The 25,318-nt window shown below is 39.7% G+C and overlaps 1 protein-coding gene across 7 annotated transcripts in view; it reads right to left on the bottom strand.

Moving 5' to 3' along the window:
* SLIT3 (slit guidance ligand 3) overlaps nucleotides 1-25,318 on the bottom strand; it is a 538,052-nt gene that overhangs the window by 461,189 nt on the left and 51,545 nt on the right. For 3 of the 7 annotated variants that reach the window (XM_090150937.1, XM_090150938.1, XM_090150939.1), the window contains exons 1-2: nucleotides 20,571-20,724; nucleotides 19,986-20,235 (exon numbers count right to left, since the gene is read on the bottom strand). In XM_090150937.1, coding sequence (XP_090007063.1) covers nucleotides 19,986-20,167 — 182 coding nt within the window. In that variant the 5' untranslated portion in view covers nucleotides 20,168-20,235; nucleotides 20,571-20,724. Of the gene's footprint in view, nucleotides 1-19,985; nucleotides 20,236-20,332; nucleotides 20,725-21,181; nucleotides 21,274-25,318 lie in introns of those variants that run through there. The other 4 variants (XM_031598018.2, XM_090150940.1, XM_090150941.1 and 1 more) reach the window with 4 other exon arrangements.

The raw sequence follows: 25,318 nt of genomic DNA, 5'->3' as shown, positions 1-25,318 counted from the left end.
GCAAATAGTGGCATTCTAAACAACAAAAATGAAGATCATCTCTGACACCCATAATTTGGTATCAGTAGCTGATTTTGCTCAGTGTTCAATACCACAAGTCCTGCGTGGGTGCTATTTATGAAAACACTATTAATCAATTTGTGTTTAAACAAAAAAGGCATTATATGAAAAAGAAATTATATAGAGGGAAAACAACTTGTAATCCTAGACAAGGGAAGCTAGAGCAACAGTTTCAACTTCAAGTCCTCAGATGTTCTCCCTTTCAAATTAATAAAGAACTCAGTAAAAGCACTAGAAAAAATGCATACTCTATATTAAGAAAAATTAATTATCACACACTTCAAAAGACCTCTCTTACACAAGTTACACAGTACTAAGGTTGTTTCTTGTCCAGCTTTTCCATATAAAGGTATTTCTAGACATAGAATCTCAAATACACAATTTAGAATACCTCAGAACAGGAGTTAAGCGTCTGCCATGTACCAGCTCCAAACTATATGCATTTTTGTCACACTTGTGATAAACAAATCATCAAGACACTCAGAACTCTTAAAACAAATTGCATGAAACTAATGTCCTATGTAATTCAAAGTTTATAAAATGAACTTTCCTAAGAAGCAAACAGGTAAGGAGTCAATGCACCATCTACATCTCACATCAAAGCAAACTTCAACTAGGGAAGTTCCAAAAGTTCATTAAGAGTAGAAGACAATTTCTATATGAACTAAATTGTGACAGTTTTGGGGATACAGACGTATTCCTTATTATAAATGAAAACGAAATATATCATGCAATCTAAATAATTTATTTTAAATAAATCAACTTGGTAGTAACAGATACAAAATGAGGAAGCTAAAACCAAAGTGATAACAATTCAATCCAGATTCCTGATCCTAAAGAGTTACGGATACCTAACAGGACCCAATACCTCCAAATAACTCAAGCAGCAGTCTGAAGAAACTCAAGCAGCCTGAAGAAACAAGGCTTTTATTGTTTTGCCATTACACTGTAGAGGACTTGGTCGATCCAAGCCACCTGCTAGAATGACGGCTGAGTCATCCCCTGAAAATCTGCCTCTTTCATTTGTCTGCCCAACCCCCATTCACTTTGCAAGGTAACCATGAACACAAACACACCAGGTGAACTAGAGAAAACTTGCATTTTCACAAGGTAAGTTAACCATTCACTTGAATGCCTGCTGCACTCCAGAAGCTTAAAACTAAGAGGAGTTCTCAGTGTTTCTGAAAGCTACCTTTGGGACTCAAGGCACAAGGTTCTTCATGAAGCCCCTCTCTATGAACACTTTCATTCACAGAATGAGAACACGCTAACACCATGCTCATTCAAGAGGCATGTCTTTTCTCATGTGTGGATGTATTCACTTCAGTATGTCTGTTTTTGGCTAGTCTCACTACCTGTTCTGTTATTTTAACCATTTTCCAGAATTTCTTCTATGGGGTTAATTTGCCTTTAATGGATACAGAGTGCCACTAGCCTCTTAGCCTTAAATGACTGTAATTCCCTATGGAAGGCACTTGGCAATTCTCTTGTGCCTTCAGTCCAAGAACTTCAAAGTTACTATGATAAACTACTCAGTTATAACATTACCCTGAAGCCCTCTGGCAGCACAATCTGCATATCTTCAGATTTAACATATTTCCAACTCAACTTAGGCAATGCAGGAAATAAAGACCTGGGATCATATTTTATGAAACACACAAATTCCATTAGTTTGCAAAACACTCGGGCAAGTACGAACTTCAGCTGTAAAGAAAAACAAAAAAAAATCATCTCATTTCATTAAAGAGAAAATAATACACTCTACCTCTATATAAAAAGACAAGTTGTTTTTTGCTTCTTAAACTAGAAACAGTTGACTTCTCAAATTAGCATGAGAAAAATACTTCTTTACTGACTTCTGGGAAGACTGGTACTCTCTAAATATTCCACAATACAATTAATTGTAAAGATGTTCTACATCTTCAAACTAATTTTAGACAGAACATGAAGCGCATACATGTTTTCAATTTACTTAAGAAATATCCTGTGCAGCTCAAACAGCTAGAGAGATAGCTTGCCCTCTTGCTAGCCGTTTCCATGGGGCAAATCTTAAAAATGTAAGAGCTCAATTTTAGGTCACTGATAGTAACACTTTTATCCGTGTTTTTCATACTCAAACACATGAAGAACATAAAGAATGAAGTCATTGAGAGGAGACAGTGTCAATTAATAGAACCACACTTAATCATGCCTTAGTGTGATGAGATGACCAGCTGTGCAGAGTACAAGTGAAGAGAGGATATCCTCACATTGATTTCAGCAAGACCTTGGGACTGCTGTCCATACTCTCTTTAGACCCAAACTGATCAGATATGGGCTACGTAAACAAACAGTCTGGGTGCAAACTGGCTGGACCTCTGAGCATGCAAGGTGATCAGCAGCTGGCTCCTAGGATTCTCCTTTTGAAATCAATGGTAGGGCCAATATTGTTTAATGCCTTTATTAAAGAGTAGAATATCAGAGTGCATGCTTAACTTCACAGACAGCATCAAATAAACTGGAGCAGTCAGTACACTAAAAGGTGGTGAATGATAAAAAGGTCAAAAAATTAGGCTGATAGAAACCTTAAAAAGTTCAAAAGGAGAAAAAAAAAAAAAAAGAAAAGGAAAAAGAAGGAAAAAAAAAGTCATGTACATACAAGAAAACAAGCCTCTGCAACAATTACAGTCTGGGCTCTGACTGACCATGAAGCTGCTTTGGAAAAAAGGACCTCAAAGTCCCAGAGGGCCACAAAACTGTCAGCAGCGTAAGCCCTTCGAGCAGTGAAGGCCACCATTGATCAGAGACTGTGGAGCAAGAACCAGCAGTGTGCAAAACTTGACTAACACCTCTTGTATTCAGCACTCATGAAAATTCATCTGATCTACTCTTACAGACTCGCAAGTACAAAAACAGGCTGACAAGGTGGAGAGAGTGAAATAGAGGGTCATCGCAATGATCAGGCAGTTGAAATATACAATATGAATATAGGCTTAGAAAGCTGCATCTGTCGAACTTAAATTCTGGGGAGGTTTTACTGCAGCCTTTAACTTAAAGAAGGTAGCAGGACAGGAGAATATAGACCCCTATCTCTGCTCTACAGAAAGAGAGAATATATATGAACGAACATTGCAGAGAAAAAACAAGTCCTGCCAGAAACACCACGTCAGAAATATTCTGCATAGCTTCACCAACATCAGCACTGCACAAAGTATATTAATACAGCAGTATCAGGATCCAGTCATTTTGATAGTCATGTTAAGTCAAAATAACAATAAATTATTAGATTGCTACAGAAAGTTAGAAAGTACAAATTCTATGCTGCAGTCCATTGTCCATTGTATTTTAACACACCTACACAATACAGTTTTTAATTTGAAAAAATTAGACAGCTCCTTCAGATTACAGAAGACTCTTGGATATGACTCAAACAGTGTCTTCTTTTTGTCTGAAAGAAATAAGAGGAAATTGATCTTAAGAGGTATCTAAATCTTGAGAATAAACTAGCCAGTTCCAAGGCAACTACAGTAGCTTGGTTAAAGGCCCACATTAAGTGCCCAAATGATCTGGAACTGCTTGCAAGCAACAGAGTTCTGTCTTCATCTTCATTTCTTAAAAAAAGAAAAAAACAGAAAAAAAAAAAAAACTTGGCATCTGTAGGTGCTAAAAACAGCAAGGAAAAACTGCTTTTTGAAACTCCTGCAGAAGCTAAATTTCCCATTAAGGGGATTGTTGTTTAAAGTCAGACCTGGGGCCTGCAGAAAGCACCACAATGGATAAGTAATTTAAGTACTATTCCTACAAGGAAATACATGTTAGTTTCAGCCTGCAGAAATTCCTGACTAATCACTATACCTTGCAGTTTTCATTATGCAGAGAAAGAAAATTTTATGTTGGCTAAATGACGTTCTAGGAGTGCATTTTGCACTCCCATGCCTTTCAACTTTGCCCTCAAAGTTTCGTAGGCTACTCTTCTACTCAAGATCTAGTGTGGCCGTGCAATCTGTGCAAGACAAAGAAAGTCTGCAAGGAACGATAAAATAGGATTAAAGGGGCCCAACCTCAAGTGCCAGAACACAAATACAGACCTTGTGAAACAAGCAGGAAGAGCTGAAGTTCTTATTGCAAAGGCAGAAAGACAACAACTTTGAAATAACCATATGGTGGGATTGCTTAAGTTGTCAGCCTGTGTCTGATGATTGCTGGATACAGGGTTCTCAAAGACATGCAAGGAGGAGAAGGAAAAGAGTTTTTTCTTCATGTAAAGGATTAGCTCAAATGTCTGGCGCTTTTCTATAGACTGAATGAAAGGATCACTGAGATTGAGCTGGTCTGTATCAGAGAAGAGGTCAGTGATAGAATCATCATAGTGGAAGTTTGCTACAATCACTCACACAGGAGGAAGGAGGGCACATACTGTTCTTCAAGCAATGAGAGGAAGCCTCCAATCACATACCTTGGTTCCTAAGAGGGACCTGAACCTCTCTGACACTTGCCAGATAGGCAGCACAGAGTAGGCAAATGACTTGGGAAGTTTCCAGATGATGTCAGACATAACAAGATGCTAGATGGGCCAACTAGGGGCTAAAGATTTCCTGATCTACCACTCACATATGATAAGGTGGTTGGGGGTATGATAATAAGTAGCACTGCTGGATTTAGTGGCTACAAAGTAATGATGTTCACAACACTGAGAAGTACAAGGGTGGTAAGTAGCTGTACATAGGCTAGGACTTCAGAAAAGCTTAATTTTTCAGAATTCAGGAGACTCGCAGGAAGTATCCTCCACAAAAGTGTCTGAAATAACCGTAGTACAAGAATGCTCCATCCAGATGCTGAGTAAAAACAAGCAGGTGTGTCAGAACATCACTTGGGCTTTAGAGGCATCTCACAACTGAGCTGCAGTGCAGAAGAGAAAGTATGGCACACAGAGGTACAGAAACACTGCCAGACACAAAGGGATGATATTAGCAAAATCACAGCTATGCAAAAGTTCAAACTGGTAACGGACATTAAGAAAAGCTTCCAGCAGTATATTAGCCGTAAAAGAATAAATAAGGAAAATACGATGGTTTAGCGACAAACTGAGGCGCTCATTGCCTTCTTTTTATTAAGTTCTCCCTGACAGAGACTTGTCAGCCTTCACAACTAAAGACAAGTTTCAAGGAAGAAAGAATCAAGTTGAGCATCTCCTAAGAATTCCTAACCGGTAGGATCAGATAAGATGCATCTGGTACAGCAAGATCTGTCTGAAAAAGCACACCCTCACAGTGACATCATTCATAAGTACTAAAAATATCTGATAAATAGAACAGGCAAATAGTGCGTTTGTCTTCAAAAAGAATGATACAGCAAGGTACAGGCTGGTCAACATCAGATTCGCTTCTTTGTCTCATGGAAAAGTCACAGAGTAAACACTATTAGAAGCAATTTCTATGCATGGAGAAGATGCCTAAAAAGAAGACTAGCCAACAGATTTATCCAAGGTGAAATCACACTTGAACAACCTGCCTGCCTTCTAAGCTGTAGCCACTTGTGTGAAGAGGGAGGGAGAACAGTGAACGAAGTCTTTTTTGAGAGCATCTGGAATGCCATGTTCAATCTGGGGCTCCTCAGTCCAAGAAGGATTCTAAAAGCTTGATCAAATCCAGCAAAAGACCACTGAAATGGTCTTACAATGTAAGATGAGACTGAGAAAGTTTAACTTGTTTATCCTGGGGAAGAGCAGGCTCCAGGGTGATTGAATAGCAGTCTTCCAGTAACTAAAGAGAGGTTACTCAGAAGATGGAGCAAGAGTTTTTAATAGAGGTACACAGGATGAGAAAGACATAATGATTATGAATTGAAACAGGAGCATTGTGGTTTAACCAGGCAATCAGCTGAGCAGCACAAAGCTGCTTGCTTGCTCCCCTCCAAGTGAGGATGAGGAAGAGAACTGAAAATGAAACAGGAACTTGTGGGTTGAGATAGAAAACTATTTACTAAGGCAGAAGAGGAAAATGGAACAAAAATGCTATGATAACTATAAAACTGCCTGCTGAGCAAAGACCTGCCAGCAACACAAGGTCTCACCACACCAAGTGACGCCCAGCAACATCCACGCAGCCAACTCCCCACAGCTTTATGGCCTTCCATGTCATGTGGTATGGAATAACCCTTGGCCTAATTCAGGCCACCTGTCCTGGCTCTGCCTCATCCCCTGCTGCCAGACTATAAAGGCAGCAGCTCTTCCCTGCTGAGCAGTCCAGCCCATCCCTGGGCACGCTCCCATCACTCAGCAATGACCAAGACATCGGCATGCTATTAATGCTACTTCGGCTGAAACCAGGACATGAAAGTTCCATCTGTTTATTTATAAAAGCATTAATAGAAAAACAGTTTAGCTATGGAAAAAAGTTGCACAAAGGTGCTGCTGTTTTCAAGACTCAAATGGACAAAGCCCTAAGTAGCCTAGTCTGAATTTCATGGTGAGCCTGCTTTGAGCAGAGGTTGAACTAGGAGCCCATCCCTAAGGTCCCTTCCATCCTTAATGATTCTAAGTCTGTTTTCCACACAGAAGAGAGTAAAATATTTTTTTGTTCCTCTATGTTTGGGGTGAGGTAGAAGGGTTAACAGAAAGTTTTAAACATGAAGCACAAATAAAAATATGGAAAATAGTCAAAACAGTTGCTACAGAAACCAGGATGTGTGCACATTGTAAAGAGAAAGTACAGTTACTCTTGGACACACACACACAAAAAAAAGAACATTATGTCTCATGTTATTTCTTTCCAGTTCTTAAACAGAAATGATTAGTTAAATGAATTCAACTTATATAACCCTACCTCATCTTTCATATTCAACATGTACCAGCTGATTGGATATGAAAGGAAATTACATTAGTCCAGCGCTATTCCAAAGACCAAACAGTACACAGGTAAAAAACAGAATGTCAAACTCTTTGGGATACATTTTCATTCAACTATAAAATGGTCAATCTCATCAGAACATAAATAGATATATCCACACTTTGATCCTCATCCCATTTGGACTTCAAAGGTATCTCTCTCTCTGGCACAAATTAATTGCCATTCTGGGGTGCACTGAAAAGAACATGGCCAGCATGTCAAGGAAGTTTACCCTCCTCCCCTATACTGTCCTGGTGAGGCCACATCTGGAGTTCAGAACTGTGTTCAGTTCTGGACTCCCTGGTTCAAGGCAGACAGGGAACTGCTGGATAGGGTACAGCGGAGGGTCATAAAGATGATTAGGGGACTCGAGCATCTCCATTACAAGTTAAGGCTGAGAGACCTGGGACTGTTCAGCCTGGAGAAGAGGATACTAAGAAAGGCTCTTTTCAATGCATACAAATATCAAACAGGCAGCAGCCAAGAGGATGGGGGCCAGGCTCTCTTTAGTGGCGCACAGAGACAGGACAAGGGGCAATGGACACAAACTGGAACAGACCAAGTTCCACATAAACATGAGGAAGAACTTCTTTATTATGAGGTTGACAGAGCACTGGAACAGGCTGCCTAGAGAGGCTGCAGAGCTCCTCTAGAAATATTCAAAACCCACCTGGACGCTCTCCTGTGTAACCTAAAGCAGGGAACCTGCTTTAACAGGAGGGTCAGAGTGGATGATTAATGAAGAAACAGGCATCTGTTCATTTGCTGTTCAATAGTACAATTGGTTACTGTAATAATACAGATGGCTACTGTAAGACTTCAGAACTTGGGAAAAAGTTTTACCGATAAACAAGTGGTCTTAGCGAGGCCTGAAATGAAAAAAAAACTTGATTTCATCTCCCTTTTTTCCCCCACCTTCAGACACACACACACTAGAAACTCTTCCTAGTAGATCTTTTCCTGGAAATGTAAAGAGGTTGAATTTTTTTTTTCCCTTTCTTTTTAATTTAACATGCATCCAGTTTCACCAACTGTCGCCACAAAGCAGCAGCACACTGGGTGAACGTGTCTGTTGTAGCCACTAAGTAGCAGATTAAGCCAAGAAGTCACCATGAAATACGTAGGGTTGTTCTAATACATAAAAAGCCATTTGAAGGATGTTGTGCATTTACTTGACAAAGTTAGCTCCAGATGTTACAATCACTAGCAATCTTCATTCTTAAGTAGTTTCCACCTTTTATTTCCTTTGTTCTTATCTAGCTTTAGGTTTTCAACACAAGATGAAGCAGAGTAAAATTGCTTTCACAATGTTTCTGAAGAAGGCTAGGCATATTTATTCTATACTTTGACTTGCTGAAACTACACACACTTATAAAATCATTTTGCACTAAGTCACTCACTTACTTAAAGACTGCGGAAGACTGAACTTGGAAAATATTTATTATATAAAACAAAGTTTACATCAACTGGGAATAATTCATTTCCAATTTCTAACCATCTTCATGAGCAATTAGCTAAAGAACTTCCCTGGGAGTTTCCCTGCATTTTCATCTGTTAGCTATTAGAAATTGCTGCACAAAAGGATGGCCAGCCTGTTTCTTATACTTTCTCATTCTTATCTGAGAAACTTATATCCAGATGTGTTTCTCAGTCTGAAGAACCAGGCTTTGCCTTAAGGCTTTTCTTCTTAATATCCACTTCCATTTCTGGAAAACTAACTTTCTTTGCTTGAGAACTTGAATTTTGCCACTTGTTTCACCACTACATTCTTCTCTCCAGCTTACCACCCTACTGTATTTATGCATTTCATAAATGTACGAATACTGCTTCCCCATACTATTTCCTACTAATGAGTTTTCTTTGCTCTCCAGCTATATTATTAAATGACCGTCTCTAACCAGTTCTTCCACTCCACGAGACTGCTAATATCTAAAGCTGGTACTCTACAGCTATTTCAAAGCTTGTAACCTAGAAGTTCCCACCTTACTAAGTGATGTTGTAACCACTGCCACCCTCACCAAGCAAATTTGTTTCATCCAGCATTTTCTGAAGTCAGCATTTCAAAATACAAACTCAGTACAATGCTTGTTCCAATCAAAACAGTACCACTATACAGACAAAAGACATATAGGAGAAAAAATTCCTAAATTAAAGCCCATTGAAGTCCAGGCAAAACATGCATTGTGGCTAACAGGACATTTGAACTACTTTCAGGACGCAGCTTTGCCTTGCTAAAACCCTCAGAGTGATGTTTGAACAAAATAACCATTTTAATTAACCATTAGTGTCTCCATATCTGTGGATGACACATATATAGTGATAAATTTTAATAGGCTTTATGTCATGTGACTGCATCTGTTATACAAGTTTTATGTTGCAGATGATATCCCAAAACAAACAGATTAGGCAATCAAATCTTTGGCAGGAAACTAATCCATGCATTTTGTGATTTTCTATAGTAAGGGAAAGAAAACTAATATGAAGTGAAATTACATTCATTATTTTGGCAACCCTGCACATAGCAGGGGTGTTGAAACTCGATGATCATTGTGGTCCTCTTCAACCCAGGCCAGTCTATGATTCTGTGATTATTTGGTCATCCACACAAAAACTGCACATCTCAATGAACAGGACTACTAAATTTCATAGAAATTTGTTCTATTTTAGACATCTTTTTGAAATCTAAAGAACAAATGAAGTTAGGAACTTTTCTGCTTTGGGACAAACTGTTCGCAGAAAAGCCTTTTCCAAGTTCTTGCATTAGGCTGATGTCACATAGTACCTGTAACCATCTGCTTTATCTACTGTTAATAGTCATTTTGCCAAACAAATTTCCTCAAGTTTAAAGTTGCTAAAATAGAATTCACCAGAGAAAGACTGCAGTGACAACTTCAATATAGAAGGGCAGTTGGAACTGATTTAAAACATTTTATGATTTTTACAGCTTACCTTTTGTAACTTTTCTTAACTGTCAAGTTTACTCTTTAGTGTGCCTATCACCACATATGGCAGCGCTGCTTTGCAATCTAATACACTTACTTTATACAATCTCACTATCACATTCTTTATCAGCCACAGAAACAAAGGAATAAAATCAAGTGAAAGAATGGGAATTAAGAAATAGTTACTTAATTACTAGTATGCACAAGAATGCACTAATGTCTCTGCTTTCAGCATATAATTTCCATACTAGTTAAGTACCTATCTTTTGAAATATTTCATGAGAATATTCATTCACAGGACGAAATACTCTTTCTCTCTTTCTCCCTGCAAGACAAGCAGACAACTTTAATTCATCTCTTGGAAAAACAATTCAGAGCTAGACATTAAAAAAACATCTTTTATAGTGCTGTGATTTGGGATATGAGGACCTCATATTCAGTAATATGAAATTTAATACCACTTCTATTCTCATCACGAGGACCCTTATAACCATTCAAGATCTCTTACATTAAGCATTCTACAAAGAAGCCCCAAAAAGAGCTTTTAAAGAAAGAAAAAAAAAAAAAAAAAGAGCGAATAGATGGAGAAAGTGGAGAAAGGAAAGTGGTAAAGTCAATAAGGTCAGTACAGCAAGCACTGACCTCAACTCAACAGCAGACTAACTTGAATTAAAGTTTTGCTTGACATCATGAAAATTATAGAGAATTCAAAATTTTTCAAAACCACTTTTCATTTCTAAAGGAGGACATTTCCTCCAAAGTAAGAGCACCAAAACAGAAGACAAAAAATACATCTAAAATCAGAGTTCATCAGCAGCCAAAATAACCAACACCATCACCCTGTAATACTATGGAGCCCTGTCTGAAATAGAAGATCTGATCTTCCATTTGTATAGGCAATAACAATTGTGTACACTGAGAAAACATCCTAAAAAGTTACAGACAGCTGATTTACCTTGTTCATTTGGGCTCATTGCCTCTATTTGCAGACATAGCATAAAGTGACTACAGTAACCCCACACAACAGGTTTAGTCTCTCCAGTTGAACTCCTAAAGATAGCATCACTGCTACAGCCTTGCACCTCAGATTGAACAGAGATAGAAGTTGCAGTCAATGAGGTATCAACTATAAGAATGCTATCTACTCAAATTGTCTGCATTCCTTGGTCTTTAAATAGATTTAATAGGTGTTTCAGGAACTTCATTAGTAACCTGACACTATGTAGACTATGTTGATTATTCACCACACAGTTCAACAGGAAGGTAATCCTACTGACCTCTATGCAAGAGTCAAAAAGGATTCTCCAATCACAGATTTTCACAAAAACCATAAGTAAATATGAGTTTGGAAGCAAGATGAATTCTGAAATCAATTCTGAAATTTCAGATAAGGTTAAGAAATACAGAAACCTAATTAAAACGCATGTGATGGAAAAAAATCAAGACAACACCAGCTTTAAAACAGCAAGGTTTTTTCTTCATCTTAGCATAACAGACCTTCATTAAGAATGCTCCCTTCATCAGTGACAAGGAAGGAAAGAATATAATGATCAGTATAACCATCAGTTAAGATTTCCCCCTGTGAGGGACAAAATTAGATTAAGGTCTCAGAAAAAGCAGCAACTCCTAGACAGAAAGGTAAAATTCTAATTAAAAGCTCCAGAAATCTATCAATCACAGAATTAAAAACACATACTGCAGCACCAAACAGATGGTATAAAACTGAAATATAAGACATTTATTCTGACAGAGACAACTTACAGACCAGATTCAGTTACAGGAAAAAAATAAAATAAAAAACCACACTGAAAGCCACTGGCAAAGAGGTAAGAATCAACTCCTTAAATCATACCTCTCCTCTAACTTCTCTGCAGATATGGCCTGCAAAACTTACTAGTGAGTACAAGACCACAAACCTGTTCGCCTTAAATACAAAGGCAGAGAGTAGATCTCTTGTGTATGAGGGCTGCTCTGAAAGCAGTGCCTCCTATTTTATCTTGTTGGACCATGACATCAGAGGTGGATGTTGGTGGGATGGCAATAAAGGTTGAGCCTTCCCACCAATATTCCATTACATTTTGTTGCTGTACAGCAGAGGAGCAGTCTGACAAAATGGCATCTGACATGGAAGTGCTTACTAAGCAAAGGCATGGGATTGAATTTCTCCCTGCAAAAAAAATGGTACCCACTGACATTCATTGATACTTGTTGAACATTTATGGAGATCAAACAGTGGATTTGAGCACAGTGAGGTGTGGTGGACAGTGTGTTACATCAGTGACAACAACAATGATGTGTGAGACATCCCAAATGGCCATGCACAGCTGTCACACCACTAACAGGGTCTTTGCCAGCTCACTCACATGAATAGGTGGATTATAACCAGGGAACTGTATAAGGAGCTGAACATCAGCTTCAATGCCTTGGAAATAATAGTGGCAACATTGGAGTATCACAACATTTGTGCCAGGTGTTCACACACAAATGGAATAAACACCATTTGCAAGCTAGTCATGTCCTATTAGACCCATATGAGGCTGAAGGTGACTGCTTCCTGGATCACGTCATTACCAGTGACGTGATGGTGTCACAAATAAAAGCCAAAGTCAAAATGGCAGTCTGTGGGATGGTGAAGCATGAATTTCCCATAAAAGAAAATGTTTCAGACACAGCTCTTGGCAGCCAAAGTGATGTGCACTAACTTCTGGGATAGGAAAGGGGATCCTGTTGGATTTCCTGGAATCTGAACAAACTACCAAATCTGACTGCTACATCACTAAGCTAAGCTGAAAGCTCAAGTCAGGCCAGAGAAGATGACAATTTTTCTCTTGAAACATGATAATGCCAAGCCCCATACCAATCTAGAGACCATAGCATCACAGCAATCGTGAAACAGTGGGGCACCTCCACTGGTGCAGATTTGTATGAGCAGGGTATGCAGGCTCTTGTTCATCACTGGTGAAAACACATAGCTAATGGTGGTGACTATGTTTAAAAATAGTGCTTTGCACCTGAGAATTTACTCTATCAAATAGCGTTATTGTGCTTTTTATGTACAATGTAGTTTCCATGTAAATACATAGGAGGCATTACTTTTGGAGCAACCCATATATTTAGTACCATTACAAAAGAATGTCAATTGCTTACAAGGCCATTTTTCAGTGGAAAAGTTCTTTCCATTCAACATCTGAAACGACACAACCGGCTGAACAACACTGAAAGGAGATTTGAAGATTAAATAAATGGAACTCTGGAGAAAAGACTTGAAAAAAAATCAAAACAAATCTGCTTGGGCTGTGTTGCAATCAGAATATTACAAGAACCCATCCAGAATATTACCAGAACCCATCTCTTTCTTAAGAATTACTTAAAAAAATAAACCAAAAGAAGTCAAATTTATACAACCAGATATTGGCAAGCAAAACCTGTTATTGAACCTAAAAGGAATGGGAATGACAACAACAGCCTCTAAGCTAAAATCCAGATTAAACTACAATAATGTAGCTGAATCAACAACAGTGAATAGAAGCTTCCTGTTATCCAAGGAGCAAAAATGAGACAAGCCACGTGCTATAAGTTTATCTTAAAGAATTCATTAGAAGATGGTGCACAGAATCGCCCATTTACCATGATAACATTTTCTGAACAAGACTGCTTACTCATCTACACATCCCTGTAACATAAAAACATGGATATAATCACCAGAGGAATTGTCATATATTACTTCTAGTCATTCTACCATTTTCTTTCAAATAGTTCTACCATTTGAAGTTAGCATTAGTTCTTCCCCTCTGTTATCTTGACTCCTTTCCTCATTTGAAGCTAGAAACTTGCTTTGTCTCAATTTGATGATAACAAAACACTGCTTTGTCTTTCAGGGCTGGAAATTAAGATGAAGAAGGAAAAGAAAGCTCCCCGTTAGGGAGTCATTCAACAAGAAGACAGAGGATGTATGTGCTGGCTCCTGCAGCTGTCATCTTCATGACAAAACAAGGAAGCTGACTCTACTTAAAGCTGTTCTGCTAGTGCTGGAGAAGCAGACTTGCACACAGGCAGACTTTTTCCCCAGCTACTGAAAGGCATTCAACACCGTGCTACCAAAATTCTTTACCAGACCCATATCTGTAACTGAAGAGAGCAAAGAAAAAAGGACTAAGAGGTACCAGGTTGCTTAGGAAAAACGTTCCATAGTCTCTGCCGAAGATGAACGCAACATGTGAGATCAGTAGTTGCAGTATTAGGTGACATAGCTATGTTTACATCCAGCAGCTAACCTCCTCAGAACTTTCAGAGTTCCAAGCTCACTTAGTAAAGAGGAATCAGCCATTTAATCACAATTTTGTTATAATATAACATCTTACAAGACTGCAGGCATTTCTGAAGATAGCAGGCTGCACAACTTGCAGCTGAAGTTCATTCCAAACTGGATTTAGTTAAGTCACTTCAAAGATTTAGTTATATGTTGTCAGTTCAAATTCAGGGAAGGAAGTAAATAAGGAAACAACAAATGGATAAAGGAAATGAGAATTTATTGAGGGGAAAATTTGTTTTTCAGATTTAAAAAATAAACACACAAATGAAATTGTTTAGTTTGCTTAAATATTACTTGAATGATCGCTACAGTCCTCAGTCAGATGTCAGATGTCAAAGAAAGCTCGATTCAAGTTCAGTCCTCAGGAAAACACCTTGAAAACTGCACGACTTCAGCAGGCACCACATGAGAAATACAAACAGGAGCACAGTTGTGAATAGGAAAGGATGCTGACACAAACTCAGAGCAAAACTGTTTTCCATTCATCCCTAGTGAATAAAGCATAAGTCAACAGAAATGCAGTATTTAAGCGATAGCTTCCATTCTCCATAGCTGTGAAGGTCAAACGGCTTCACAGCAATCAACTTACAAGAGACAAACAGTGGACAGCACAGGGATTTTTATACAGATAACTGTAAAAATAAGAGTATTCAGATTTTTTATTTTCAGTACAATCATCCATATAGATATGTGAGCTACACTGACTTTGGCACACACTTCACTGCCAAATACATAAATTCCAGAAAAAAGCAGTATACATTCTCTATACTTTAGGACTACCTAAAAATAAGACAGCTATTCATTTAAGGGGAAATTCTCCATTCATTTAATTCTTTTGTGTGAATCAATACTTCACAACAAAAGTAAGAGGATAAGAAAGCAAGCAGCTTCATTTATTAGAAAAATACTCAAGTAAGTAATCTGATCCTCTTCAATCTTAACCAAATTTGTACTACCTACAGACAACATGATGATGGCCTTCATTCCATTATTTGCTTATGTAGTTGTCAGAATTATAACAGCTACTTTCATCCTCCTCCTGCTTTCATCACTTCAAGACAACATAACAAATTTAATAGTGCAAGACTCTGATCCGGTATAGCTGGACACATTCAGCCAAACACAGTGCTAAGTTATTAAAGGGAAATTAGCCAAATCAAATTCAGCAACTCAGTCAAGTTTCCCCAGGATCAGAACCTTTTGCCTCTTCAAAGCCGAAGTCATATATATCCATTTATTGCTATTATCTAGAGAGAAACAAAGGCCTCATGCAGAGTTTTGGAGACAAACACTACAGAAACAAGTGGTAAACCTTACTGGGGAGAATCCCAAAAAAGCACAATATGAATGTAAGAGTCAATATGATTTGCATGTGTTTAACATTGTGTTCTGCAATAATTTGACAGCATTCAAGACAGTAGTTAAGATTTAATTCAGAGACAAAAATGGAAGAAGTTGTAGACATTATAAACCAACGCAACTTCAGCAGCTATATGTACCTAGGCCAAAAACACCATAATAATATATTTGTATAACAAACCCCAGACCACATGAAAACTCTATAGCAAGCAGATGACTAAGCTTCTAAATTGCACCTAAATGTGGACATGCTCAATTTAGCTACTCAAGCAAAACACAGAACTGATTAGTCCTGCAAGCTTTAGCAATAAAGAAAGGTAAAGAATCCTCCATATTATAAGACAAAAGAAGATAAAAAACTGATGCAAGAGCAGATTATAAGCCACCAAGTATAAATTGATCAACTAATCAACATGGCTAAATTCCTGAATTCTGACATACAGACAGACACAACGTGCTCCTAACAGGGAGAGAACAAGACATTAATCAAAGGAAAAATGCAAAGGCATAACTTTCATACTCAAGCAGAGACTACATACTAACCCGTAAGACAGTAGTTTCTGTCTGTCACTTGTTCCTTTCAGAGCTGAAGGATACAGTAACCATCACTGACGTAGCTTTGATATGGTCACTACATTTACACCATTTCAAACTAAACTTGACTATCAGCATTGCTAAATGTAAAAAATGACAAGTATAATATTTTACATATACAGAAAACAATTTCTACTGAAGAAAACCACATAAATACAGAATCACAAAAGAACTGAAGTGTTGCTAAGCAAACTCTGATGGGAGAATTCTGTTGCAGCAGGAGCCCTAAGGAACAGTTCAGAAAGATAAAATACATAAATATATCCATAAAAATCTTGAATATCCCTAATTTTAAACTCTTAACTTCTGCCTCAGTTATTTGCAGAAAACACCTTATCAGTTGAACAGCTTGGATAAAACAATCCCTGTGCCACTCCTAAAAGTTAACTCTAATCCTGATGGTAGGATGTTAAGTTACTTGACAAATGGATCAATAACTACTAACAAGCCAAGAAGTCAGGTATGTTACTGTTGCAATTAGACATGCACATCTTGGACCTAATTTCATGCAAATCTCTTCTTTCATGAGTAGTGGGCTATCCTGGGGATTCCTTCTCTAGCACAAACATAAATGGGGTTTATTCTTTGGAAATGTGAAGCATTTGTTTCCCCACCTCCAGACAGAATATTTCTGAACCAGTAGCACACAGACATTTTCCTCTCTTTTTAGCTCTTCATGAGAACAAACTTAGCAAAAACTTCAATCTACACCAGACAATTAGAAGACTACCATAGAACATAATAACAAGGTAAAATGCAGCACAAACCTAACACTACTTGCTATAATTGTAAAGCTACCATTAAAGATGAGACTGTATAAGGAAAATTTTAGGCTACTCATATGGCCATTTCTGTGATTATTGGTTAATTTGTGAATTCCCCTGAAGACAGAAATCACAGGTACAACTCTACAAAAACTGTATCTTCAAAGCACTAAAAAGAAAATAATACTAGAAAAAGTATATATCATGTTTACTATGAAAAATGAGTAATAAAAATTCTGGTGATGTTTGTTTCTTGTAATATCAGAAGATATTTACTAGTTTATTTAACAGAACTTCTCAACAAGAGATGTTTTCCCCCTAAAGATTTTTATCTTTTTTAGGGTTACATTTGCAGTTTTCCTTTGGTTTCATATTGATGCAAATTTACATAATATTTAACTTGGCTCCTGTAGCCAAAACATTCTGTAACATTCATAGAAATGCAACTCTCTACAAGCTTAGTGGCAAAATAATGTTAGTGATGCTGTTAGATCCCTCATTAATTAAGGCAAAAAGTTTCCAACTTAGAGCAGCATGTAGATTTTTTTAGCTCAAAAGAGTGCAGAAGGAAGATGACATTTTCATATGCTGACTACAAAAATCTGCTGGGAAAATAACACAGGGAAGCTTTTTGATGACCGCACACTGGGCACATAAATGTTTTTCCAAGATAAAAAGTACCTGTCTCTATTTACCTCAAAATGACAAAAACTGATTACAAGTCGAACAAACCAGTTAAAGACTAAACATCAACCCACTGTTACATCAGAGGTACAGAATGTCACGGGCTGTGAAGAAAAGGAGGCCCTTTGATACACAACGTTTCACCTAAGAGGAAGGGAATAAGGTCTTTCCCTCTACTGATCCAAATAGAAAATTCAAGTTAGTTCAATGACTAGAAATCTAGATTTAAAAGAAGTTATTTACACAAGCTTTAAACAACTGCTGCAATGAAGACAACAGTGAACAGTATTAAAAAAAAAAATAGTGAAATACTCATGGCAGACCGACAGAATAAAAAGTGAAGTAGTACATAAAACTGTAGAGTGCATTATTATGGAATCCTCTGTGTTATTTCCACCATACTTTAGTCATTGAATACTCCAATAATACATTATTTTCAAAACAAACTAAAAAGCTGTAACACAGCTATAGAGCCTATTCATCAGTAGAGCATCTCCGAGGTTAAAGATTCAAACCGAATATTGTGAAATAGCTACCATTGTTCATCATGCAGCCATTAATCTAAAATCTGTAAGCTACACCAAAAATTATCAGAACTAAGAACGCAGTGATTACATGCACTTGCATTCTTTTTAAAGCTTAACATACCGAGATCAAGAAACTTACTCTTTCAGCCTGGCTTCTTACAAAAGGCAAGGGAAGCCAACATCTCTATTAAGTACATTCTCAAAAAATAGTAACAAAGTGAATTCAGCCTCCCCAAAACCTAGGCTATAATAAATCACTACAATGCTCTTCAAATGCTTCTCAGGTGGCGAGCTAACCCTGCATTTGTGAATCATTTTAACCTGAAATCTAAACGTTTTATTCCAGCTCCTAACTCTTAAACTGAACACACTTCACAGATGTAGGATACCAATAGTTGTGTTATCACACAGCTACACCTACCCTTCCTGGCTCGCTATCCTACCAGTTTGGGAGGGGTGTTTTTCAGTTGGCTTGAGAGTTGTGTTTGTTTATTGGTGCCCAGATTGCCAGGTTGCCAGTTTTAGAACATACATAGTTTCATGCACAGAAGGAAGCTTTCAGTAACAGACATCTGAAAACTATTGTTCAAGCAGCTGGGGTTAAAAAGAAGGCTGATAGAGCTCCAGAACATTAAAGATGGTGGAATAGTCTAGTAAAAGGTCTCCCAGCACTATAAAACGAATTTAGAAACATTCAAGGATGTTATAAAATTTCATTCTGGGACAGAACTTAGCTTTTAAAAGGCCTCTACACATGAAAAGCTTGGTTTCCTTAGTAACCTCATTTAGCTTTCTTAGGGAAAAACTGCTTGAGAGTTTGAAGTTTCCCCAAACTCTATGATCCAAAAGGAAATAAAACAGGAAGTCAAGCCATTGAGTCTGTAGTTTCTGCCAATGAGTTTAAACACTTCAAGTTGTCAGTTAATCCACATAAGGCACAACTAACTACACTTCTCCTAGAGTCATCAGTGGAGCCCAGCACAGAGCCGTGCAGAAGCTCTGTTTAACATTCCATTCTGGGCATCTTCTGGACATCTAGCATTGGGTATTCTCTGCAGTAAGCCATGTGCTATGCATTAGACAGCATCAAGAGATGCTGTCCTCTGCACCAAGTCAGTGTCAAAACTGTATCAGAGGTCTGAAGTTAGCTTCAGATGGAACTTGCTACGTAAAAGAGTCAACCAAAAAAGCTCTTAAGAAGTTATAATACAGAAGATACACACCACAGACACTCATAACATTCTCCTGTACTGAGAGTGGAAGCATCTCACAGTATCTCACTATCATAAAAGCTGAAGCAGATTAAAAACTAAATAATGAGCTTCCTTCCCCTTAACACCAGCTTAGTCAATTTAAGACAGAAATTAGAGACTGCTTTAATGTGACCTTCTTATCCATTTGCATTAGTTTATGTCAGTAGTTGATTTTTCCACGGTGATGAAGTCACCGCACTGTGAAAACTAAGCAAGGAGAAACTGCTGCCAGCCACCAGGTGAAAATACCCAGGTTTCCAATTGCATTTTAAATTGGTGTTCTCATTGACGATGTTTATTTCCTGGGAACATTTCATATAGAGTTGTAAGCAAGTCAGTGCAAAACCAAATCAACAAGACCCCCATCTGCTAGTATGGTCTGGAAAACACCATGAAGCTCCAAAAATGCTTTTTTTTTTTTTTTTTTTTTTTTTTAAGCGAGAGCAACAGCAGGATACCTGTAACTTCTGAAAAGCTCCTCCCCTTCCCTCCTGAAAACATTAATTCGTGTTTCATTACTTAAGCTGCTGTTACTATGTACTCCACACTGATAGGCAGGTGTTGAGAAATTCAAGCCAGATGTTTCTATAAGTACTTGAGGAGCCCTTAACATTTACTACTTACAGTCTCTCAGCATTCCTGGGAATATCCCTTGGTACAGTTTTGAGTCCTAGTCCATGACAATCCACGTTGGAAGCAATGCACGTACATTTATGAGGGCATCCTCCAACAGGCATCCAACTCATGGAGCTCCAAAAGCCCAAGATCGTTCCAAGGCACAGAAACGCACTTCTTCCACCAGACATGATTTCTTGATCACTCCAGCGGGTATAAAAGTGTGTGTGAGCAGCCAGCCCTTCGAGATGAAATGCCTCTACGAAGAAGAAAAAAAAAAAAAAAAAAAAAAAAAAGGCTCTTAGTACAGCCCAAAGGAACCCACCACTGCCATCATCGCCGGAGCACCAGCAAACCTTCAAAGGCGCCTGAAAGGGTTACGTTAGGTGGAAGAAGGTGGGGGATTGCCTTTCGGGCTCAGGTTTCCTTCTGTTATCTACGAGCGGTACCAGAAGGCAGATAGTTTAACAGAGCTCGAGCCAGATGCGTCTTCAGATGAAAGAGAAACCGGCAGCGAAGATAAATACACACAAAACATCCATCAGAAGCGGCGGCAATCTCCCAAGCAGCCTCCTCCGCTCCGCATCGCCCCACCTGGGCCGGGCAGGTGACCCGCGGAGGCGCCGGGCGGCAACTCAAAGCTCCGCGAGCTCCTCAGGCGCTGCCCGCCGCCCTTCGGCTGCTGCCGCCGTGGGCCGGCACCCGCGCGCTGACGGCCGGCGGAGCCGGGACCGGGAGGCGGCGAGGGGCGGACGAGTGGCGGCGGCGCTCCCACCCGCGGCGCTGCCGCGCCCGCCCGCCGCTCTCCATTCACTGGGCATGGCAGCCGGGCGAGCGCCCGCGGCACGGTGCCACCCCTCCCCCCTCCCAAAATATCAACCGCCGCGCCCATTGGCTGTGCGGCGTCTGACGTCACCCAAACGCCGAACTTTTGGAGCGGAGGGAGGGCGAAAGTTTGGGGCCGCTCCGCGCGGCGGTGAGGGACTCGGGGACCCCCGGCCCCATCCGCGCCCCGGGACGCGGCGCCCGGCGCCCCCCGCCCGGCTCAGATTTCGGAGAGTAACGCGCGGGCTGCGGCACGAACGGCCCGGCTCTGCCGAAGCGGTCTCAAGTTTCCCTCCGGGGGGAACCGGCCGCCTTTTGTTCGGGCCGTGCGCACTCCCCGAGTACCCTCTGGCGGTGGGAACCGGCCCGGCTCCGCTCACCCCGAGCTACCCCTCCCGGGAGCGCCCGAGCGCCGCGGGCTACGAATTCACCGAGAGGGCGGACGGCGGGGAAACGTGCTGTAAATCGGAGGAAGCGGAATGCATCCACTTGACGGTTGTGTGCCGGTCTGACGGCGGTTGGAGCTCCGAACGTTTTAGCCGAAGTTTATCAAAAGAACGAGCCAAACACGGGGCACCTTGGAAATCTTTAAATATTTAGAAGCGACTTGGAAAATGGAGAGGCCTGAGGGAGATGCAAGTAGAGCATCTTCCTAAGTTTAAGCCAAGTCAAAAGATAATTAAGATGAAGAACAAAGCTGGTATATACACGACATGAAAAACTGTTTCAGAATACTCAGTCCCTTACTTGGCACACTGAAGACCATGCAGAAGCACACTGATGTGCAACGTGTTGCTCACTGAGCTGATGCACACAAAAAGGGTGCTCTGTCTACATCACAAAGTCTTGGTCCAGGAGTATGGACTCAAGATTCTGGTTCTCTGTGTAGGGAAAAGTTTTCCTTCCACCTGTCCAACAAGGAGTCTGATGAGCACTGCCCTGAAACTGCCACAGACACCTCCAACAAAGACTGGGCAATGCTATGTTACGTTGGGTTTGCATTTCCCAGTTTGTGCTCAAAATGTTTTTTTCTATAAACATAAAATTAAGTGGAAAAGCTTCCAGGAAAAAAAAAAAAAAAAAAAAAAAAAAAAAGTAATAACAACCCCAAACACTAAGATATTCACCATGAGATATGGATTTCAACACGTGCAGCTAAACTATTTGTTGGTTTCTGGCTACATTTGCCTCACTGGGATTTCTGACATTTATAACCACGCGAGGTCCTCCTGTCACCTCGATAGCCAATTTTACCCTTAACTGAAATGCCACCTCCACAGCCAGCAGGGCAGCTACTTGTCTACTGCCCTCTCTAAGAGGGAAACATTTGACACTATAGAGCATTTCACAGTAAAGACCAATTTGCCGACAGCACGTGTAAGATCACGGATTAACTTTCACCTCTCCTTTTCTGGTCTTTGACAAAGCAAAACAAGAAATAAAGTGTTTTTCTCATTTTTAGTGAATTATTTGGGTTTTTTTGTCCCCCTACAGAACCCATTTTGATCAAGGCTTACACCTGAACTGCTTGCATGACTAGAATCAAAACTCATTTAAGCAGTCCTTGTATAGCAGTGTCCAACAGGAGAAGGCTCAGTGACAAGTCACACAAGCATTGAAAATGTACAGAGACTCAGCTGTCACCCCTTTAAGTGGCTGCTTTACGCTACTTCAGAAAAGATTAGAAAATGCTGTTCTCCCACCTCTCTCAAATCTGGAAGAGGAAAATGTTTGAGAAGGTGTACATAACTTCATCTGGATTCCCAAATAAACCTCGGCTTTCCTGGAGTAGAGGCAACGAAGATGACTTTAACCTCCCTCATTAACAGACCAGTTGAGGAGCAAAGCCTAGCAAACCCCAGTCCAGCCTCACCATACAGCACCACGGGGCAGCAACAATAACTGTAGGACCTTGAACCACACCCCTCCCCTTTACCCTTTTGAGAGGGCAAAAGAACAGCCAGCTCCAGGCATGTCACTGACACTCATCGCTATCTATTCTGAGGCAAGCGCCCTCCATCAAGCATTAGTTCAAGAGATCAGCTCTTGAACACAGAACAGCTGGTTCGGCCAGATGACAGAAATTACGCTGCTTAGCAAGACAAAGTACTCTGAAAGCTCTGGTGTCTCCTCCACACAGACTGAAGGTATACATCCTTAGTTCGTTCAAGCAGCGAAAATACTTTCGTTGGAACCTAACTTGCCTTGGCAGCCAGGCAACATCATTCCAAAGATTTCCTGCTCTGTTTAACTTGCAAATCTCTTTCTAGCTGTAGGCTTATAGAGTCATACATCCCTCGTCTCAGGATGGACACATGGGAGTTGTTGGATACTAATTATTAATACAACCATAGACAATGGGAGCACAACTGTCCCATGCAATACTTATTTTAAGTTTCTCTAATATTCAGCTCTGCAGGACTTCCAATTCTAAGAAATGCTGAAAAACTCCCTGGAATGTCTTCTCACTATCATCCACAGCAATCAGCATATTCCATGCTTCGCTGTTTCTGTCTCACAACAAAATCACCCTGCGTAGAAAGGTGCACCAGACAAAATGGCAGAAAGCAAGCTGAACTGAAAGCCAAGCCTAATCTTCAAATATATTTCATTGTTATAAAAACTGAGGCATGTTTACATTCCAGTTAAAACAGCACTTAGAGGAGACAGTCACATATTATCAAGTCACACCACAGAGAAGCAGAGTGTTGGCTCTGCTGTTTTCCTTTCACATATCCACTATGCCTTCCTGATCTTGGCAACTGCTACAAGCTGGCAAACCAGTCACTTAATCTCTTAGTATATGGCTGGCACAGGGTATGGCATGCATTACACAAAAAGGCACAAAACAATACAGATAATGGAATTATCTACTGAATATGGATTTACAAAATGTCTCCTATTTGACCCTGTTTTGTATTTACACTAAGATATTTAAGTTATTTTTATGAAGCTATCTAAAGATGGACAGTTTTCATACATACTTTTTCCCAAGCATTTGAAATGATCAACATTTTCATACATACAAAACGCCTCACAAAGGTTATCAAAGGTGTGCTGCCCACCCAGCAGGAATTTAAATCTTGCCTGCAGCTTCTGCAATATGAAATATAGTCCTTTCTCTTAGCAAATGAGTAGTTTGACATATCTAGAACATCTTTACACCAGTTAGGAAATTGACTATTCAACACATGAAAATAAACAGGAAAAAAACTAAGCAAGAAAAAAAGAGTGATTTTCTTCTAAGATGGAAGAACATTCACTGAACAGCTGTTCAGATTACACTCACATTCAAGTGGTGCTGTCACCTCAGCTGCTTCCCTTCAACCTGCCATCTGTAACTGGGACTCCATGACTACCCCTCCACTCCTGGCAAAAGTACCTTTAATACCATTTATGGGCTAGAGGAAGAGCAGTGAGTTCTGGGAACACTGGAAACGCATAGTGAACAAAACCAGATGATTGTGGCAGCTACTTGGAGAGAGGAAAGAAAGAAAAATCACTTCTCTAGGCAATTTTGACATTTCAATTCTTCACTAAATACACAAGCACTGAAAGCGTTTTAGAGTTAATTTCAAGACGTGCTACATAATGTCACCATATTTCTTGTCAGGCATGTCCTGGATAGATATGCAGGTGCACACTGTATAGTAAGTGTGACATGTCTGAGAAACATGGCATTCACTGCATTTGCTTTGTGCTTGTGGCTCTCACATATGTAGTAAATCTGATGTCTCCCAAATGCTGTTTATTCCATGCACAATAGTGCATCTAGAAGCCTGGCAGAACTGTAGCAGGGCCCATTCTGCTGGCTGAAGTCCTGAAATCTGAAAGTTTATGGGCACAAAAATAAGACTGGTTAAAGAAATCCAAGCATACAGTCCTCTGGTTCAGGTAACAAAAGTCCATCATACTGCAGGACTGCTTGCACAACAAACAAAGGTCTCTACCACTACCAGCAGTAAAGTAGAAGAGGGGAGAGGAATTTAGTAATTCTGATCACTTCAAAAGAATGGAGGCCTGAATCTTATCATTTAACTGACAAGGCTCCCTGAACAGCTTGAAGAGGAGCTCTTCAACACATCCACCACTGAGTAGAATGCTTTGCCAAGGGATCGAGCTGATGCGTGCATTTTAAAGATGCTAAGTTCAAATTCCACCTAATTTAAAGTCACTGATGCAATCATTTGGGAAGCAATGACATATACCAAGTTATATAAAGTATCTCAGTACATTGCCTAAAAAGGACATAAAGCTAACACTTGACAACCCTGTCAATGGTAAGGAATTTGAACTTGTTTTTTACTAGAAACTAGAAATAGAACATAGGTTTAACATGACTGATGGCAATACTGTTTTTTTGTTTGTTTGTTTGTTTTCTAGGAAAATAACATCAAAGTACTCAGTTTTGCTCTCCATAGCTAGTGCACAAACTATGAGACACCTATTTTAAAGGCAAACATAGGACTTCAGAGCTGCTTCCCTAAACAAACAGAGCCTAAATTGTGTCACGATGC

Source organism: Phasianus colchicus, chromosome 15, assembly GCF_987193195.1.
Source record: "Phasianus colchicus chromosome 15, bPhaCol1.hap1.1, whole genome shotgun sequence".
In the NCBI taxonomy this organism is placed as follows: domain Eukaryota; kingdom Metazoa; phylum Chordata; class Aves; order Galliformes; family Phasianidae; genus Phasianus; species Phasianus colchicus.
Note: the sequence above shows the minus strand (reverse complement) of the source record. Positions and strands in the feature narration are given on the sequence as shown.